Source organism: Falco punctatus (genome assembly GCF_963210335.1).
Source record: "Falco punctatus genome assembly, chromosome: 9".
Classification (NCBI taxonomy): domain Eukaryota; kingdom Metazoa; phylum Chordata; class Aves; order Falconiformes; family Falconidae; genus Falco; species Falco punctatus.
In genome coordinates, this window is record NC_137589.1 from 12,966,375 (window position 1) to 12,988,600 (window position 22,226).

The window sequence follows — 22,226 nt, forward strand, 5'->3', positions numbered from 1 at the left end:
AAATCATGTAAACATTAGCATACAGATCCAGAAAAATCAATATAAGATAAGGGTGCATAAACTGTAAGTTTAGAAGAATGTCAGGAACACTTCAACAGTTTATAAATTAATATATACAGTAATGGGTACTCATCATTAGATAAGAACACCTCAAAACTGAGGAATTTGGGTGCAAGAGCTGTAAAACAACTGAAGTGCTCAGACACCAAACTTGACTAGGAGGCAACATTGCAATCTACATGACTGCCTGTTGTTTCATATTAAGCATTCAATTTAGTGCTAAAAAATATAAACCAAAAGTTTTGGTAGGAAGTTTATTTTTATTTGAAATCATATAGCAAACATCCCTAAAATAATAAAAAAACCCCAAGAATCGGAATACTCCATAAACAGGTTTCTAGAAGAGTAAAACTGAAGCTTACTAGGCTGCACAAAGAGATCATCGACATCTCCATTCCACGCTACTTCAGACAGAGCACCAAAAGCCATTTCTAGGTAGAAAAAAAACCAGTTTCAGGTGGTTTATAAATGGAGTGGCAGATGGAAGGGGGGGGAAAAAAATATGTACTGGGCTGATGCAAAATTCCTACTTCCACATGCAGCACTGTGGGCAGTTTAGCTTTTTATTAAATTAGAAAGCCATGGGAATGTAACACTGTTGTTATTTGTTAACTCTGGGCTATTTTACTTTAAAAAACCAACCAAAACAAAACCCAGACAAAACACCAAAACAACCAAGAAAAATACAATCTTCAGCCTGCCTGTGATCAAAGTCATATTCAAAGTGTTCTTACACCACTGCCCATTACAAGACTGGGGACACACAGTAGAATGCAGGATGTATCACTCTCATTCAGATGACACATTAAACAGAAAAGTTGTTACTTTCCTTTTCTCCTGTCATATTTCATGGGATGGGATAGGGGGGCAGGGGGGGAATGTATGGGAACATATGGTAAACATGTCCTAAAGAATGATCTCAAATAAAAGGCATTCTTCCTCATACTAGAAATTTCTCGGGTATCGGTGAAATTACAGACTACATAAAATGACTGGTATCATCCTGGGGTCACCTGGCTCTGCAAAAACTCTTTGAACTGGACACCCTACAATATGATCTTCAGAGAATCTTTCCAAAGTTAAATATATTTTTTCTGTTTCTAGAGTTGAAGTAGAATTTTACACCATCTTATTTTGGTACATTTTTCATACCTGACCAATCATTTCCCCTCACAATGAAAATTAATATTGCACTAATAAAGATGTATTTATTTACAATTAAGAGGAAGTCATGTCTAGCCACCTAAAGCTTTTTGCTGTATTTTCTTCCAGTTGTTTAGGAACAAATTCTGTCCGCCTTTTCTATAGGAAATCCTGAGTAGTAAGATGAAGAAGGTTTGGCAGATAGCACCGATTTTTCATCACTTGTCTTAATTAACAGGGTACATTTATCATCAGCAATGCATCTAGAAGCACTATCACAGCTGAACATAAACGCCCAAATAAGAACTTATTACAAAACACTGTTATTCCCATGCCAGAATCTGAGCCAACGCTGAAACACCAGGAGCAGGAGAAAAGATTTCTGCTAACTCCAAGGACACAAGTTGTAAACACAGAAAAAAGCCTGAAATTCTAACCCAAATCTTTTCCGTGTAATGGATGGGAGAAAACTACAGCTGGTGGGAAGAATAAACCCCTCAACTGCTGTGTCTGTCACCTTCCAAGCAACACAATTCCAGGCTGCCTGCTCAGCAGGAACGCAAAGGTGCGGCGCTCCGAAGATGTTTATAAATCGCCCAGACTCTGCTATTGCTTTCACAAGAGCAGCTCAAGCAGCAAGTGCTTTATTGTAAGCCAGGCCGCCAACAGCTTCCAGCGTTTAATTACCATGCCGTGTTTCAGGCTTGGAGAAGTGTTTTAGCCAAAAGAATTTCTCGATACTAGAGCCTTAGCTCCCTACATTCCCTGCTGCAGTTTTCACTTGTATTGCTAAACTCATAACAGCAACCATGACGGACCAGAAAATCTAACATAGAAAAGGCTAAACTTAGCAATTTGGGCTTAAACAACTAACAGACAAACATTTCATTGGATTGGCCCTGTATGTAGATGTTGAAAGTTTTATCACAGATGTATCTGCATTTTTCTGTAAACTATTAATGTACTACAGCAACACTAATTTGGGTATTCACAGAGATAGTAACAGCACAGTTCTACACATCTTTTGCCCTCTCTTCATCATCATTCCCATGCCTGAAGACACACGGGTGCGAAGTCTAACAAGATGGTACGTTCTTATCTGTAGCCCGCAGACTTTCCTCCCACTGATATGCAAGTGATTGCCATTTCCTCACTCACGTTATCCCATGGGGACCTTATGCTCATATATATGCATACTGCAATAAAGAAGAACTGACATGACAATATAAACACAACTAGCAGACCTTAGTTCAAATGATTATCGCCAACAGCGGTGACCCTTGAGAAACTTCAAATATACCAACATGTCTAAGACCTTGTTCAATGTTGTAACAGATAACACCAACAAATGGCATTGCAGTTTCACGTGGAAATATTCCCCTCTGCTTCTAACTTTGGTCACCTTTCTCATTTTCCCACCCTCCCATACTTTCTGATTTTTCTCTACTTCTTCATAACTTTTATGTCTGATTCAATAAAGACCATGCAGTTATGAAATGCACTTTAGCTCCTCCTGATTCTTTTCCATTTTTAGCTATTTATTAAAAAAAATAGATTTAAACCAGGACATTTTAAGTGAAATGAATGAAAAAGTTGGTAAGAACAATGATGGTACCATGGCCGTCTTAAGAGATAACCGCATGATGAGAGTTTTCAGTAAGAACGATCATTACAACGCTTCTCTCTGCCATCATCCCAGAAGTTACGTGGCTGCCTGTACTCCAGCACTAAACTTACATGAGAAATCTAGGCAAGATCTCCGAAAAATAAGGACAAATGAGTACAGAGAAATCTTCTGAAGTCTTCCAGCAATCTCTGACTGAAATACTACTGAAAATATCCTTCTTAACAAGGTATAATGCAAACCAGATTTACCAAAGAAATCTTCTCTGTACACATGAACAAAGTTTTCACGTATGCAACCATCAAACAAAAAGAATCTTTCAAAGGTGGGATTTTCTTTTTCCTGGGTATTATACAGAACTATCAATGCAGTCAATATAATATATTAAGTCAAGCCAATGCGTACATTGTACCCAGCAATTCACACGATATACCAGCGGGAGGAGATGAACAATATTCTGATCAAATACATTTATTTTAATCCTCAAAGCACAACCCTTTTTCTTCATCATCATCATCAGTAGAATCTGCATAGGACTCAATGGCGTTGTAGATGAAAGAGTACAGCTTGACATCTGGTCCTGAAGTTGAACAGCTTCTGCATTCCTCATTGTAGTATCTCAGTAACAGCCTATAAATGTCCCCTTAAAAAGAAAAAGAAATAGTTAAAAAACATTAAGATCATACAATAGGAAGAACATATGACTGCAAATGAAGACTAGAAACGAACACTCACACTGAGAAAGTGGCTAGGAACATCTCTTTAAATGAGCAGTGAAAGAGGAGGTAGATAGCTCTATAAGGGGAACGTGAGCGTATCCAGGTTTGTTCAGAACATCGGGTGGGCTCCCTCAGCTTTTTGCTGAGCTCTCTACACAAGCTATCCAAACATTAGGCTTGCATACATGTTACTTACAAACATACTGCCAATTACCTAGCTTTGTGCTTCTGTCCCAGACATTCAACGATTACAGTGGGGAAATGGATACACTGCTTTTCTTGTATTGCTACTAGATAATACATCTGACCACATGTTTCAGGATCAAGGCAGAACCACTGTGAGACACATCTGCATCAAGAATGGATAAGCTGATTTTCCCTTCTCAAAGCATTTTGAACTATATTAAAAAACTTTTGCAAGTGTTCTGTCTACCCCATGTACTGTATTTTCCAAATTCTGGAGCGTAACTCCCAAGTGAATTAGAAAGGGATTCTAGAAGTCTTAACAGGTTAACACTGTGCAGCTGACCCTGAATCAGAAGAGTTTGTACCTGTTTCCAGAGTGGACAATAAACACAGACCCATTTGCTTGTGTTCAGGACCTGATGACAATAATTCTTATCGGACAAGTTCCACTTACAGAGATGGTTAAGTCTTTTTACTGCATGAAAAGATTTCTTTACGCTCACCAATAGTTTGGCCCTTCTCACAGAGAAAAGTGTGCATGCTGTAAATATCCCGCATCAGCTCCACATCTCCAAAGGTAAAATAAACAACATCACGTCCAGCCTCAGCAGCTGCCAGTATCTGTATTAAGGCTGAAACCACAAAAAAGATGACACACATAAATACGGAACAAAACAGTTCGCTGATGGGAAAAACACCGCCTAAGTTTACAGCAAATAATCATACCACCCATCTCCAGGTGAATGCTGCAAAGCGATTTGAACAGCGATTAGATAAGTATTACCTCCACTTTTAAAACAAAGAAAAGAATACTGGGCACTGCAGCTCAGAGTGTTGAAGTATTCTGCTGGAGTCAATAGTGATGACCACACTTACCTTCCAGATGAACAATGTGCTTAAAAATGAAAGGGGTTGGTTTTTTTTGTCCATGTCTGCCCCCAGCAGCATGCAGCCATTAATATCCAATAAACGTGGGTGACAGCATAAAGACAGAGCACCATCTTACATCCCGGGTTAAGCTGCTTGCATAGAGTCACAAGAGCGAGGTAAAAAGCACCCGCTAGCACATAAGTTTCTGTTCTCTGCCACTGTTGAGAAGGAAGGGAGCCAACCCCCCCACCGCACAAAGTACACTACACAGAGCAGCCACACAAAGCAGGTGCTGACCCAACTTTCAGCTCCCCAGGGGAGCTCTGCGGTTCTGCAGCCTCTTACTGTGCAGTGTGAAGGTGTCCACCTGACCCACCACAGAGGTATGCAGCATGGAACACAACGGCTCTTTCTGACCTATGAGAAGTGAGTGGCGATGCCAGGAATGCAATTCAGGTTATTGAAGTTCCAGCTTTACATCAGACTTGCTGGGCCAAACTGCATCCCAAGTTCTGTGAATAGCTAACATTACAAAATAGACTCTGTTCTTCTATGTGGAAAAGAAAGAATGCTTCCTATCTTGGAAACAGACTTTTGAAGATTCATCTTGAGAAATCACCTGGGGTATTGACCAATGGTCCAGCTGAGCTGCATAATGACCCGCTGCAACTGCAGGAAGTGGCTCTAGTCCGGCTACATTTTCTCCCTTGTCACCGACCTCCTGACTTTTCTGCAGCTCTCAAGTGCTCAAATATTTCACTGAGCCAATTCCGTTCACAAACCTGGCAGAAAAGTTACACACAAAAGAATAAAAGCCTATTGTTTTCTGCCAGATTAGCAGCTGAATTGCCTGAGTACAGGGTCTGCTTAAGTGCCAGAGCTGATGCAAGAGAGGGCACTAGACCATACAGCCAGGAAGGAAGGGGGGAAGGAAAACCAGAACCCCTCTAGGCAGCACCAAATTCTTGCAAGAACGCAGCTTTTTCACAGTACTGTGAGGCTGGGGTGTCACAGATGCATGCAATCAATTACACATTATTTGGACTGTTGTAACATTACCTGAAATGAATGGACCCAGCAACTACTTACTCTGGTGCAGCTTGTCTTATTTCAGGGTCTGTGAGTGCAGTTCTGATATTAATTCTTTCCTTTTCTACCCAGTAATTAAAATGTGATTGTCTCAGTAAGATTAATTTTAAATAAAATAGTGCACGTGCTGCATTACCACCTGCTACTGGAAACTAAATAGAAAGCTGCTCATAGCTCAGCTCAAGATTCTTTCACATTTTCAAACAGAAACCTAATAAAATAATGCATTCTTTAATCAAGAAAACCTCTTGTAAACCCATAGCTAAAATTATAAATTACACTATTCACATGTGAAATTAATCTCAGTCTGGGAATGATATTTTAATTAAACTACTGAACCAGCTGTGGACTTGGTAAAGCTTCAGCAGTTCAGCTTTTAAAGGGTCTAATTAACTATCTTGCATAGGGGAACAGAACCTAATGGATGTTATTATTCATTCCAAACAAACAACGCAGTTTCACTTTACAGAAGATATTAAAGATATTCTCCTGCTTACTTTGAATTGCTGTAAACCTTCTGAAATGAGGCTTATAATTTGTCAAGAATCAGGCTTCACAATCCTCTGTGCATTGATGATATACAACACCATGTGAAAATCTTGTGCTACCAGTACAGAAAGGAGCATCGCAGGAAGAGCCATAGAGCCTGTGGTACAGGGGTCTGGAGGGATGTGGTCTCTCTTACCCCTCGCGCTCAGCTGATGTGATCCCATTTAACTCTTCTGGACTCACACCTGAAGGAATGGCTGCGTTGACACACCTTCTTCTATCACCCAGCAGGGGTGGCAGAAGCACAATACAATTTCCTCTGGGGACCCAACTATCCCTCAGAGGCCCTATACATCCCTTTTATCCAGAGGAAAGAATGTTATCGCCAGGGGCTCCCCTCCTGCAGTGCTGTTGCGGCAGTGCAGCCAAAGTCCAGAGATCTGTGCGAGGAACGTGGCAGCAGAGACACAGCTGGGGCAAGCAGAGCAGAACCGCACCACTGCAGGCACAGCAGCACAGCTCTGGGCAAAGCACCCAATGCTCCTCGTGTCGCCTTGCAGTACTATCACGGCTGCACCTCACTATCGTATGCACTTCCATGACACAAGGCACATGCTTTTCTCTCCTTCCACTAACCCTACAAGGGTCTCTTTAAAGCTGATGGCTGTCTTCCCATTGAACTTTATTTTCTCAGATAAATAAGAACACCAGTTCAGCTAAAGATTACATTCTCACAATCATTAGTAGTTAAATTAGGTATTTATGAGATGCCTCATCAGATCATCTCCTTTGCATTTTCAATAAAACAACACTCTTCCCATCTTCAGACAGTCGCAACAGAGCCCCTGCAGCTATTAATTGCTAAATTATCCTCTGGTTGAAAAGATAAGCTCTTCCAACCCCTTCCAATCATATAAACATACTTTTTTCAGTATTGAGAGTCTTAAGTTTATACTAAAATTTTGTGGAAATATCCTTAACTTAGCTGGAATCCAGCTTGTTTACATACCAGGCCTTTAATTTATTAAGCCAGATAATTTTTTTCCTCCCTTAAGAAGACTTCAGTTTCTTTAATTCATGACTAGAAAAAAGAAAAAAAAATATAAAATACCATAATGCATTATGGTGCTTATCCAATTACATCAAATACTTTGGTGGTTCTGAAGCCTCTGTTACAGATCCAGATACTACTTCTGAAAGGACAAGGGTGTATATTTAGGAACATTAAATGAAAAAGCAAAATTTTAAAACTATGAAAACTATTTTGTCATTGCAATACACTGCAAAGCCTGTGCAGTCAACAAAAGCTATTTATTTGGGTTCAGTGAAACTGCAATACCGCTAATCTCAGAGTTTACCAAGACATGTTCTGAAATGAAGAATTTATGACTCCCTTTGAAGTGTAAAAGATTATTCACCAGCGTAAGAAATTTACTTATAATGAAGTGAAACCATTGAGAGTATTTGCAGTTTAGAATAACCCTACACAGCATTTTAGAACATAAGGGAGAAACAACTTTTAGCACTTATGACTGTGCAGGGAATATCTAAACTAGAAAAGACTTCATTTGTTTATCACACACCAAATGCAACTCTATTCTGACAAAAGCACACATGACTAACTACTGTACCCTTCGTAGCTCATAGTTTACAAAAAAAAAGAACCCATCTTGTTTCTCATCAGCATCAGCTAAGAGTAGAGTATCAAATACTAAACGACTAGCTCCATATCCATAGCACATCACTGCTGTTTAATTGCCTTTACTGATTTTTCAGGGTCAACTAAGAAATCAAGCTGTTCTACAAAAAGAGTAACCGAAATGCAAGTTAAACCAACGTCTGTCTTTGTAAGGTCTGCCAGAAGAATAGCAGAAGACTTGAGAGTGCACACATAGATTTAGATTTTTTTTCCTCACAGCAGCAGTGCTGTTAAGTGTTAATTCTCACAGACTTTTGGCGGGGGGGGGGGGGGGGGGGGGCGGGGGGAAAGACTGACCAAAAACCAGAGGAAAAGTTACATAAATGAAAGCTCAAACTAAAATATTAAGTTAAAATAAAACTGAGAGAATGTTCACCCTTACATGCTCTTGTTTTGCCTGGAGTTCCTAGCCAACTTACAAAGCACCACGTATCTCGTGGCTCATTTCTTGATCTACATCGAAGACTTTCCTTATGGGCTGCCTCACCAAACGGGCTCAGCTCTGGTGGTCTCTGTCAGCGTGCTTCAGTTTTGAGCTCTGACCAACAGGCAGAGGGAGTAAAGCACTGCAGTGAGCAATCACTATTCTAAAAGTCCAGTGTTGAACAAATAATGGCTTAGAGCAGATGAGCCTTATTTTTATCAGAAACCCAGACATGAAAAAATACACATGGAATATCACAGTTCAGATCCAGTAAGAGACCTTATGCAAATCAAAGCATTTATTAAACCTTCCTAACATAATCATAATCAAACATGATCAGATCCTGCAGTAAAAACTACTTCTGATATTGACAACCTGTACTTGGCAGCCCATTTTATCTAATGGTAATCAAAAAACAACTGTCAGGAAATCAATGAGCATGGGGGGAAAAAAATAAATGCTCAATGAATAAAAAGCATTAAGAAAGAAAACTAATGAAGCTGGTAGCCTGATGCTTGTTTGTCTCGATGTAACTACCAAAAGCTGCTCAGAAAAGCAAATTTTAAATAGTCTCCGAATGTTTGAAAACAACAAAAATGTAAATGTCTACTTAGAACCATACGAATCAGAATATCAATTTAAATGTCAGGATCCATCAGTTCTTAACTTGACGGGAAAAAGTCTTGAATTAAAGTAGGCATGTGATAGCTGCTGCATTATAAATACTCTAATTAAAAATAAAAGAACATGGGAAAGTTAGTGATACAGCAAGCGAGTCAGGAAAGAAAGGCGTATTTCTGAGTGACTGGAAACCTCTCTGGCATACAACAACGTATTAAGGAGCAAAACTAAACATTAAGAATTGCCAGCAAGTTTGTGAAGCCTTGCAAATTACCAGGAACTATAAACAGCTTTGCAGACATACAAATTTTAGGCATAATCTCTAAAGACTGCTCCACAAAGGTCAACTGATTTATAGCACTGCAATGAACATGTTTCTTTTGTGAACGAATACTGTGTGCTTGCGCTTTTGGTTTCAGTGCCACAGGTCCTGTAAACGTGACATTTCACCATCACATACTTACCTCAAACAAAGCCAAACCCCGAAAATAACGTAAGAGCAACGTGCATTTTTATTGCTAAGGCCACATTACTCATGGTCTAAAGATCAAAGCTAATGAATCAGTTCTACGGACAGTTTAACTGTTATTCCAATTCTTGGCTAAAATGTATTAAATTTGAATGAAACCAAAAAACGTACTTGAACAACAACAAAAAAGTCCAAGAATAAAAAAATCAACTTGATTGATTCATTTGGACATTAATGATTTGCTAAAATTTACCTTTTAATCGGGAGTCCCCTCCAAAGGCACCACATCCCCAGTTTCCTGTGGCTATTGCAGAGAGATGTTGAGGTGGAACATTGGGTCGAGAGAAGCCACAGTAGGCCTGCAGGCAGACAAGAGTCAGAAGATGAAGCTGACAGGCAATCTGGTGCAGTATTTTCAAAAAATAAGGTGGCAACAATAATCAGTACTGTCTTCTAGCAATACCAAATTCAAAAGACTTCAATACACAATTAGTCCTCCTTTAAATTTAAGGTGAATCACTAAAGACTGTAAGGCAAGAGTAATTTTGCCTTATCAAAGTGAAAAATTAAGATACAGATGCTGACTCCTAGGGATTTCTTCACAACTACAAGAAACTTGTCAGGACAGCCAGAGCACGGAATAACTTTAACCGTAGATTATGTCACAGTTGTTGCTTTTTGGCTTATTTAGCACACATGATAGCTGAACTGCTGTGTCCAGTATTAATGAAATGTCTCAAAACTAAAAATAAAATACAAAATGGCATCTTAGAATACAGGTCTAATGTAATAAATGAGGGTAGGAGGAAAAAGTGCAATATTCACTAAGAAATCTTGAGTAAAGGCAGGTGCTTCCATACATGGAAAAAAGGATAAAACTCTTCAGGATGTTTTTCAACAGTACGAAATGGTATTGAACTGGTACAATTGTCTGGTACAGATTGAAATACCCGTAGTTTCACTCCAGTCTGATCTAAGCTGCAAATTCAGGCTTGTGTTAGTTACAATTTCGCATGATACCAGATTCAGAGTTTGCATAAGGAGCACTTACACCTCATCAGGTGCATGCAGCTGCTCGAGCTCTTTCAGGTCAGAGGTATTATTAGTATGCTTCATGTCCAGAACACATTTGTTTTGTACAAAACTAGTGGACCAGGCAAGCTACTACTCTGGTTGCCTGGACAAAAATTCTTCAAAATCCATCCTCCCAATGAGGGAAATGGATTGGTGTTGTGATAAGTTGCTGTTTTATTTTCAGCTTTTACTTAATGGGCATGTATTTCTCAACTCGCCAGGACACAGAGAACAAAAACTGTCTCATCAGACACAGTAAGGAAGTCAGATATTTTTTGTCACTGCTGCTGAAGTCCTTCCAAGTATTTGCTAAGTGCTCCTCTACGATCTTTCATTGCAAATAAAGGGTAAAGATAAAAATAATCACTTTTTTAAACAAGAGATTATGAACCAATATCTGAAATAGGTTTCGCCTAGGAATATGAAAAGCAGTTTTAAAGCAGGTACTTTTCTATGGGAAGCAGAAGAGGTGTTCCTCTTGAACGACATAAATGAATCTGTTTTTAAGCTGTACAACACAACTCCAAATAAATGGTGTCTCATATTTAGAAGTTGTATCATGTTTACGATTGGTTTGTTTTCACATAAAAAGTGTTATATATAGTTCTCACTGTTAACATTGAAACATAACTGTTTGGCTTACCGTAACTCTTAGGGAAGCATTTCTTGCCAGATATGAAGCTGTAACTTTTTTTTAATTGCTGACTACCTAAGTAGGCTTAATGACATCTACAAATGGGATTGCAAGCCCACGGTAAGTCAGTTGTTCCTTAGGATTTGGGAAGTGGAACTTGCAATGGGAAAAGTTATTGCTAGTGAGAGTCTTTATTAGGCAATAATCTCAAGGGGCTACCAAGGATGAAACAGTGACATCTCTTGCACATACATCTGTAAATCTTAATGCTGGAATCAGATTCAATGATTTTTTTGTTTCTTATTCTGAACAGCTGACTTCAGACAACATTAATCTTGTTTTCTCAGTACGGCTTAAACCAGCAACAAAGGTCAGCCTCAGACAGCTACCTTTTGAGAAAACTAACCAAAAGTGAACATCTGGTTCTTTAAGATAAATGGATTTTATGCAGGAGAAAACATACAGGCTTGTAAGAAAATACAGGTTGCAAGAAGAACCACTTTTGTTTCAATCATTTCCTAACATCTAACAAAATAACGACAAACAAAAGAACCTCTGAACACTGAGCTGTGTCTACTAACACACAATACACTCATATTTCAAAGCCTGTGTGCATATACTGTGCATACTGAGTCCTGATTTATTAAATCATAATAGAAATAGAATTGCAGTTTATTCCATCCACTTGTTCTCACCCACAGTCTTAAGATTAATTTTAAATCAAACCGAAAAAACCCACCCACAGTACGTTCAAAAGTATAGAACCTCCAATAAATGTAATGAAATTTTTACTGTAGTAAACAGAATTAACTCAGGCTTACAATTTTCTTTAAATACCAATCAGTCCTCAAACAACACCAGCCATACTGACACACTGTATAAAAGCTGCATATATCTACCATAATTTATTTTAAAAATCCAAACCAAATCAATACTACTGAAAATTGTAGGCAGATCATAAATTCACTGGAGTAGGTAATTTGAATTCTGTTCTACGATATCACTGAAGTTTACAAAATTTGTTTACTGTCTTTTTCGGGGCTAATTTCATTACCAACCATGAAGAAACAAGCTGATGAATGTTACTTTAGTCAAGATACTAAGATTTTATGACTAAATTAAATTAGTCCTTCAGCACCGTACATCATTTCTGGGAGGTGCATGTGTGGGGGAAGATGAGCTTCCAGGTATATTCCTTTTGCATTTCCAGCTGAGAATAAGAAACACATTGCCATATGTTTGTTTTGAACCCAAATACAAGCACAATAATACAGTATAACTGTATAAGCATTCTTGTACTCAACTGTCCAATAAAACTACCATTGCCACTGCTATAACAGACCACAGACCTGTCACTACCCACGCCTTACACTAGCCATGCAAGGCCCTCGTTCTGCTCCATTAGCAAATACTTAGAAGTTAATAAGGCGGCTATGTGAACCAGAGACTGATACCAGGCATTTCTTGTTAGGAGATAATATTTGTGCCTGGGATAACAGCAAAGGCCTTGAAAACATTGGCACAGGTTGAAAGCGAAGGTCTCAGAACTATAAACAGCTCAGCGATGGCAATTACTAGTCACTGAAAAGGACAACAAAAGCTGGGAAAAAACTGTTTTAGCCTCAAGAAAAGAAACAGCAGCAAAGCAAGAATTAAAACAAGTAACATGGAAATCTCAGCCATGCAAGATGATAAAGCACCTGCCATGGCTTGGGAAAGTAACCCCATGTTCACAAACATTACGCAGCACACAGTCCAGGGCAGAGACCAAGGGCTAGGAACCATCTAAAAATTCAAGTGTCTTACAAGGACAGGATCCCAAATTAGGGAGAGCAAAAAGATGCCCACCACACTTCCACCTTCCCTTACCAAAAAGCTCTTCAGCCTGGCAGCTTAGATGACCAAGACCACCCTATCAGGGACCGTAGCCATCAGATCAGTGCAGTTTTGCATACATACAGCCAACGCAGGGTAAGGCCAAGGACTGTCTACTTTGACTACATAGTGATAATGATTAATAATGTTTAAGAATTGCTAGTAGGGAGTGTGCTTTTGCTCAATGTCAGTCTAAAGTTTTGTTAAAATGATTAAAACTGGCCTGATTTATTAGTCCTCCGAACACCACCATTACTAAGCTCTAAGTATATACACAATCAGTTGCAACAGCCCTTGCAGCCATTGTGCAAAAAAAAAAAAATAGGAGACTTATGAACAGCTGGATCTGATCTCAAGATGACATCAATATATGAAAAGATAAACTCCCAGGTAATATGGCAATACCCCAGGAGCAAACAATAAAGGTGGAAGAAAAGCAAGTGGCACCATATTTGCGAACTGTGACCATGTTAAAACATGAGGCACCCCCTTCTCTACCTTGACTGCAGGGCTGAGTAGGATTCAGCAGAGCCAGTCACAGGAAGAGAACTTAAAATCATGATTTAGAAGCAGGACAGGGAAGAGTTAACAAAATGTATATCCAAATTTCACTTGTATTTTTGAAAGTGAAGTAAAATACACCTTTGAATAGCATATGAAATGGTAAGAGTCGTTCTATTTGACAAGCTTCTGCTTTAACACTGGACAGCAAAATCCTGAAATACATCTAAGAGACACAACTAAGCAAGAACTTCCTTAGCTGAAGATAATAATACAAAAATATTTGAAGTAGTACTATAAACATTAAACTGCAGACTGTTGTAAGAAGTTACTGGCCTTGTTGAGCTCTCTTCTAATTTTCTCTGGACCAAACTGATCAAGGAAACGTCTGAAGTGAAATGCATCAATAGCAACAATTTCAGTGTAGCGTCGCTGCCATTCATCCCTAAAATCAGAGGGAGGAGAAAAGCAGATGACATTAGTTTTTTTAATGTTGGCATATAATCATGATCCAAAATGAGCAATTCCCTGCAGAGCTTCTCTGTTAGAAGCAGCTAGGAAAGGTGAGCTCGTAACAGACAGTGGGTCAGGAATGAAAGCACCATCAGAAATGAGACAGGTCTCCTTAAAAATTCAGAAATAATCTGGCCAGACTTTGGGCATAAATGTAAAACAAATCAAATTACACAGTACTATTTATTACGTAAGAATACTGCAAGGTCAATGAAAAGCACTCTGGCTCTCTGTCTTCCTCCAACATTTAAATGAGAATGTATTATGTATGTTTCTACACCAAATGAATAACTTTGTGTATACACTATGGTAACAATTTTTAAGAAATTCAAGACCTCAGAGCTTTCTACTCAGATCCATTACATGAAATCTTATTTTGCCACATACCAGCTGCACTGTAGCACCTGAGGTATCATTGTCAAACTTTTTGTGACATTACAATCCAGAGTTCAGTCAGTACCTTAACAAAGCTTTGGATTGAATACATATAACTGTAAAAGATGTTGGTTTAAGAACTGACATATTGGCAGCTACCATTTATTAGCATTAATATCTCATCATTAATAAGAGATAGCTTTGTTAGCTTGTCGGCTCTACTGAAGAGAGCAGGATCAAACAGCCAAATTCTCTATTATGGCAAACACTAGGAAATACTTAGAGCACCAAGTTTTCAAATCCGTAACATTTAACTTACGCTTTCACTTTAAATGTTTACATGGAACTTTACCTTGGGGTCTTATCCTCATGGCTTCTTGCCCACCGGTAAGTTTCTGCATAGCCTGTATACTCACTGTACTGCTCAGTACCTGAAACAAATGATTTTTCCACATTATTAAAAAAATATGTACATATTTTTTATCTTGGCAAATCTTTCATAGGAATCACTGCTTCTCCGAATGAACACACAGCTCTCTGAAACAAAGGAAAACAGAATTCATATCTGCACCAAGAATGCATTATCTTCTACCAGCAGAAGCTTTGTTTCCACAGATGATGTGTAGCATCCACCACAGAACACTGCAAGTGCAGATCTATGTATGCTGTCCAGTATATAACAAGACAGTTTTCAACTTTGCCACTCTCAAGTTCAATAGCTTCTCAATAAACTGCCTGTCATCTTTGAAGTTTTACTGGCTAATATCTGGTTAAGACTGTGAGCCTTCGGGCCACCAGCACATATTTTTTTCTTCTTTTTTGAGGCTACTACCTGTAAACATGATGATAAAATAGTCACTCCGCTATTGAAAACATGGCAACTATACTTCATCACAATTTAGCAAACATCTGGGCTGACAGTTTAGGAAACACAAGAAAAATACACACAGATTCAAAAGTGTATGTGGTGAGCAATACGTTCACACATTTTATTTCTCTAACAAGTTTTGTTCCTCTAACAAAATTAGAATCTATAAAGCCAAAGAAAACCCTGACGGTCAAAAATGATGCAGATTTCCAACACACCAGTATTAACCAGTTTGCTGCCCTGCAGTCTCACTGCCCAGTACACCTCTTTCCTTGTTACCATTTTGCCTTACATTTTTTCAGCAATTAATGACACTGACTGAACCCAAAGATCACTGCTGTCAGCTGGAGTGGTCAGTGCCAGAAAGCTACTTTATAAAAACTTGAGGAGCCACAAAATCATGGTCTGGCATGTATCTGGCTGCTGTCAAGAGTCCAGCAGGGTATGTTGGCAAGCACCAAGAGCTGTAAGAAAGTAGCTCACTAAGAAATCCAGTATTTTTAGCTATTATGCTCTGCTATACCAACTCCTTTTCAAAGGTTTATCTGAAGACCAAGGAGGAGAGCATTTTAACTGACAGTAAGGATCAGAACCTTTCTAAAAGGCTGCCTTTCACGTGTCATTTTACTGAGCTTCAGGACCTTGCTTCAAAACCTGGGAATGCACAAATGCTTCAAAGAAATACTTCTAAAGTAATGCCACAGCAAAATCACAACTTTTCCCCATTTTGAGCTCACAACAGCCAAATTTCAAAAGCAGGGGACTGAAAAGAATACCTTGTTTGGAAAATTTCAGCTCATACCTGTACAGTTTGGCACAGGCTTAAGCAGTAAGAGTAAGGAGATAACTGTTAAGCAATCCCTTAATTACAAACAGTAACACCAGCTATGCCTATATATATATATAACAGAAAAATAGGTTTTAGAAAGATGTGTGTCAGCAGGCAGCACAAAATGTCTGATTACTAAGACAAGATTAATGCCTAACTATTGCACAGGTTGGTGATACTCTGAGAATACAAATGTTTAAATCTAATCTCAAAGTTATTCGATTTCTAAATAAAAATAAAACTGAAGTTGAACAATCAGAAACCTGGAACTATTCACTTTTAACCGCATCTGACCAGGGAATTTGAATGCTGGCTATCTGTAGTCTCAAACATAGGAAACACAAGCTGTTAAAAACTGTTTAACGTGATGCATCTACTTCAAGACATTTTCCCCGCTTACCCTAAGTCATTTTAAGTGAAAAGACTTATCAGTGCTTCTTTAAATCATCTGCCCTATTATTCACTCATTCATTTAGATTCGTCTAGATGATTAACCACACTGAGGGCACACAAATTCCACTCAAGGCTATTTTGAAAAGTTGCTATGCAAAATGAGTGGGATGGTAAAAGATTCCTCACCAAGAATTCACTTCCTGTTACAAAATCAAAGTCCCCCAAAATTGCGACGGCAGAATATGCCTGTATATTCACACACACCCATGCCCTCGATCAAAGGACAACTGTGAGCAGCTTAAATATTCAGAACAGTCTTCTAATAGAATTACAGGCCACCAACCTTCAGTAACTTTTCCTGACACGGGCAAAATTCAGTTTTATTTATATGCTTGGAAAAAGTATCTGAGCAAATAGTAAGCAAAAACAGAGAAGAGAAGTATAAGACTTTTCTGACAGCTCTCTTTAGGGGACAACCTAGCAAAACTTCCAACTTGGAAAAGGAAGCATTGCCTTTGGTGTCTAGCATGTGGAAAGACAAGACTACCCTCTCACAGTATCTTGATAACCTAGATTAAGTGACAGTCAAAGTATTAAGCTAACTTTTTCAAGGTTCATTGTTTTCATTATTTTTATTGAAGCGCAGTGTCTGATCACAAAAGCACCAGGAAACAAACAAACAAGCAAATACAAACATACACACATATATAAAAAAAATAATAACAGAGATATTCAAAGAAATCACACAAAATCTATACTCATGTCCCAGAAACCCAAAGTTAATGAAAATCAATGGGTTTTCATAAGTGAAGCTCTGGAAATATGTCAGACAAAAATGGGTATTCAACTGGCAGCACTTTTGCGTATGAACCACTACAATACGAACTGCTGTAGCTGGGAGAATAGAAGCAGTACGGGATAAACTGGATATGCTAATGTTTCTAGTGAATTTTTTTTCTTCCCATAAAAGAAAAAAAGGGGTAAAAAAAGCCAGGCCACAAATACAGCATAACAGTATAGTTCCATCAGAAATTTAAAAACAAACTACAAAAACAACAAAAGCCTTAAGTCAAAAGAAAGTATATACAGGTATCCCTCAAAACTACATTCTTTGTGAAACTTGTAATAACCACAGCATCAAATGATAAAACTGCCGAGTGTTAGTGCTTATGGGACCTCATCTATCTAGAAAGACTTGCAATTATTACTAAAAATAAATATTCCTTTCTCAGACTCTATAGTGTAGCTTTTCATTTTCCTGTCATCTGTATGGCATTATAAAGTTCCCAAGGACTGGGAAAAGCCTCACCATGCTGTCCCTCTAGTCTTTCTTACGAGCTAGAAATTATGCCTCGGAAGAGCCAGTACCAGTAGCACTGAGTAACAAGGAGAACATGCGAACAGCGCAAGTATAGTTTTGTAGTCACCAATCCAAAGAAACATTTACTGCCAAAAGTGAAGGGAAGGTCCTTCTCTCCCTTTCAACCAATTCTTCTGATCCTTATCTTGTGCTACTGTTAATCTTCTGGGTCTCCAGACAGTAGCACAATCAGCCTGCTAAATCCAGCTGAAAAACAATTTTTCCCCTCTGAGTAAATTTTCCGCTGAACCGATTATCTGATCTCATTTACTGCACGAGTAATGTGCTTAGAGGTCTCTGGAAATGCATCGCTAAGATGCAACCAGTACTGGTTGTTGTTCAATCTGTAGATTTAAAGCAAACATGGAACACTGCTTCATCTGCTCTTAACACCGCTCGAGTACACATGAACTCAAGATGGGGCTGGGGCAGGAGGTGGATAAAAAAAAGAAGAAAAAAAAAAAGCCTGAATGAGAAACACTGACCCTTATTCACAGCTCTAGCAGAAATGCAGCTGTAACTCTCTGGCAGTGCTGCTGACATTTCTGTAGGGAGATGTCTGTGCTGAAGAACCTGAGTGTTTGCATGGCCAGTTCCATACTCATTACAGCAGTGATCTTAACCAGATACTGTGCAATCAAAACAAATTTAATTTCTCTCCAATTTCTCAGACTCTTCTGCAAATCTAAGCTACACAGTTATACCCATTAGGCTGCTAAGCCAAGACGCATCAGAAAGAATGTAATTTATCACGAGGATTGTAACACGCAGCAAGGAGACTTGGCTAAGAACTGAGGTGGAAGAGCTCCAAGGATTAAATGGAAATGATGGAATGGCCATTTCCATTAGAGAACAACACTGTAACACAAATACTAATTGCAAAACACTATAAAGTACTCAAAAAAACTAAAAAAAAAAATACTGCTGTGAAAAAATATCCCCACCTTTATTTGTTCATGCCAAATCAGTGTTTTTCGCAGAGGAATGGAAGATGCTCTTTCAAAGCACTCAGTGTTTTCTCCCCATCAGTTATTACACAGACTGATAGCTGTGCTCTGCTTTTACCCTTGTCAGAAGGGCCTCACCCAGAGGACAGTACTTCCACATCTTAATCTTGTTATAGTATCATATCCAAAATACACAACAGAAATCAGCCACAGACAAGAATTTTCTGACTCAATTTTTTAAAAGGTAATCACAAAAAGCCAATTTATCAAAAAGTTCTCACAGAAAAAGAATTAAGCTTTGGCATGGTGGAAAAACAAAATAAAATGCTGTCTTAAAAAGATTACCAAGTGTAAGACTGAAAACAAAAGATGCTCTGCCCAGTACAATCAATAGCTCAGGACAAAGTAAGATTTACAAGATATAAATTCAAATTCCTACTGTGCATGCATGTGAAAAGTGCTCTGGAAGGACTTTTCCAAGAAACGTGTTCTAATACCTATACAAATTACTGACTGTTGAGGCAGCTCAGGTAACCAAACCCAACATTTTTACTGAAAAATATAAAATATACATAACTATTACCATATTTGCCTAGAGGACTTCTCTGATCAAGTTTTGTGGATTTTTTTTTTTAATAGCTGTTCTTTAGAGTACATAAAAAAATATTATAGCATCATTTTATTTTTCAGTCATGACAAATGCTCACTGTGTTCCCATGTATGAAACAGACATATACAGCACAACCTGGGTTTCTCCAGTTCTTAATAGTGACGTTTAGTGGTTTGATGCTCACTGTTTTGATTCAATGGATAATAATAAAACATTCCAAGTTCTGTAACAGAGGTTGAAACAAAAGGAAAAACTTCCAGTAAAGCACTGGACAGACAGAGCATCTCCATACACAGCCCATCAACAACATACTGGAGAAGTGTTTAGTTTTTGATGTTGTAGTAACAAACTCATAACTAACTTGCAAGTAACACAAACATGGTCTTGTAAGTTACGAACAAAATCCTTAACAGACATTTCCTGACTTTCTAACCTTTTTTAACAGATGTTGATTTCCTCCTCTTCCACTTCCTCCCCTTTTTGCTAACTAAAGGGCAGTTACAATGTTACAAATTCCAGACAGGAACAAAAAAAAAACCACCCCTGCTTCAAGGTAACAGAAGCATTACCAGCTAATAGCTAGTAATTGTGGCTTTTACCAATATTGCCCAATATATTCTTCAGCTAGGCCTAAACACCAAAGTCCTCAAATATGTTTCCTTCACAAAACATCTACTGGAACAGCAGCCCTAAGGTGGAGTGAAGAAGGAAGCTCATTGTCAAATGAGTATTAACTTTACTTTTTTTCTTCCTTTTTTTAATCCCTAAAGCATTTAAACATACTAAACTTCCAACCTGAAATGTATCATCTATACGTAAAACCAGAATAAGATGTGAAACATTTTCTGCAAAAGACCAACCTGTGATGATAAGACATTCATTGTGATCCAAGACTTCAGTGATGAGCCTTGATACAATCAGTTCTGGGTTGATTAAAAACCGAATTTCTTCCTGGACTAGTCCTGCCCCAGTCACACCACCTCCAACAAAACGGTTTGCAAAATCAACCTAACAAAAATATATTCATGAGGATTATGAGACAAGCAAACAGCACAAAATTCTTTCGTTTACCAAGGTAAATAAAAGTCCTGTACAAATTTCAGTACTTCTGTTGAAATCTGCTATCACTTCAAAATACAAGCAGCCTCATTAATAATAATAACCTAAGGGACAGAGCCTTAATTAACAGTATAAGTATGTTTTTTTTCTCTTTCTAATTCTCCAAAAACTTTAAACAAGCAAGACATTATACAGCAAAATCAAGTTTTGCACCTCAAATGCTCTGAATTCAAGTTTTGTGGGTTTTCTTTTGAAGAGCACATACTGAACAATGAAACACATTTCAGTAAATGTGAAAGATGATAATAGCACAGTATTCTTTTTGCATTTTATGGACGTGGAACAATTATTAAGTTGTCCTTTAATAAGCATTCTGCCCCAGCTGTCCACAATGAAACATTTTAAGATTAGCATTGCCCCCCTACCAGTTGCTCTGCACTTGGAAGAATCTCTTATGAATTCTCCTTGAAATGCACCTGAACAAGGCAAGTAATTTTGATCATTAAGGTTTCTACCTGAAAGAGAGAAGCTCTGGACTCTTATTTTTTGCTGCAATAATACATATTTTGCAAATCACATTTTTATATAGACAAGTTTTAAAAGGATTTGGTTTATCCAATAAAGTGATTACTATTTACACAGATTAACTGCCCATATAAATTTATAGTTTAAAAAGTCAATTCATCTTTCAAATGCTATTAGCTTCCTACTGATTTTTATTTAGATAGCTGATGAGAGCACACTTTTTTTTTTTCCCCCCTCCTGTAAGAGTTGCTGGAGCAACATGAACATCCGTGTAGATTAGAAACTGATTCAGGAGTCAAGAGTCAAGTCTAAAGCACAGCGAGAGCCAGCCACCACAACAGCATGCATTCCTCCAGTCTATGCTGGAAACAGCAACATGCTCCAGTTGTTTAAGAACCGCTGAACTTGACTACGATATAAAAAAGTAACACGAAAATGACCCAAACGTTCAGTGTCAGAGCCCCAAATGCACATGAACTGCCCTGAGTAGCCTCACCTTGGGCCCCCATCCTGGCTCCCGTGTAAACACACAGCCTTGTCCTTGACCTCACCGGAGACACATCATGTATGGGCCCATGCCCAGCCCTGTTCTCTGCGGATGCCCACCTGCTGACCAGATGTCTAGGACTGACCTTGGTGACCTGACACATCACTTAGCCTTTGTCTGATGACCACCAGCCTGTCGGCAGAACCTGTCATCACCACCATCCCTGCTCTGCTTATCCCAGCCAGTGACCCTGCCTGCTGAGGCCGAGGTCACTGAGCAGAGATATTTCATTTGATAAGACTTCAAATGGCCAGGAAGAAACATATTACATCCCAGGCAATATTCACTTTTACAGAGTGCAACAGAAACAGTACATGAAAAGGTATAATTAAATCTCTCACCTCTGAGGTTATATAGCTGGATAGAGACAACAGAAAAATTGTTATTGAGCAGTTGCTCAGTTCTTAATAATTTCAATACACTCAATTGCACGCTCAGGTTTCAGTCACAAGACAAGTTTGAGCAAAAAGCATCACAGAAAAAAACTCCTATTTGCCTTCCTCCTCTTCCTCTGCAGTACTTGTTCCTGGCTAAAGTTGTAATTTTTATTTTTTTAAAAACAAACTCTAGAAGGCACTTTCTTTTTTTAAAAAAGAAAAGCAAAAAGCAAACAACTAATTTGAAAAGTCTGAGTGTGCTCCATAGATATGGACAGGACATCCTCCTTATGAATTTCTTTTGCTGACTGCCTCCCAGACCGGAACAGTGGTGCTGGCAGCAGCA

General features: G+C 38.5%; 1 protein-coding gene across 8 annotated transcripts in view; it reads right to left on the reverse strand.

Annotated features, from left to right (window-relative positions):
* Positions 1–289: 289 nt before the first annotated feature.
* Positions 290–22,226, reverse strand: part of PARG (poly(ADP-ribose) glycohydrolase) — a 70,945-nt gene continuing 49,008 nt past the window's right edge. For 7 of the 8 annotated variants that reach the window (XM_080402802.1, XM_080402801.1, XM_080402800.1 and 4 more), the window contains exons 13-18: positions 20,233–20,380; positions 14,718–14,796; positions 13,814–13,922; positions 9,647–9,752; positions 4,236–4,364; positions 290–3,470 (exon numbers count right to left, since the gene is read on the reverse strand). In XM_080402802.1, the coding sequence (XP_080258928.1) occupies positions 3,304–3,470; positions 4,236–4,364; positions 9,647–9,752; positions 13,814–13,922; positions 14,718–14,796; positions 20,233–20,380 (738 nt within the window). In that variant the 3' untranslated portion in view covers positions 290–3,303. Of the gene's footprint in view, positions 3,471–4,235; positions 4,365–9,646; positions 9,753–13,813; positions 13,923–14,717; positions 14,797–20,232; positions 20,381–22,226 lie in introns of those variants that run through there. The other variant, XR_013930527.1, reaches the window with a different exon arrangement.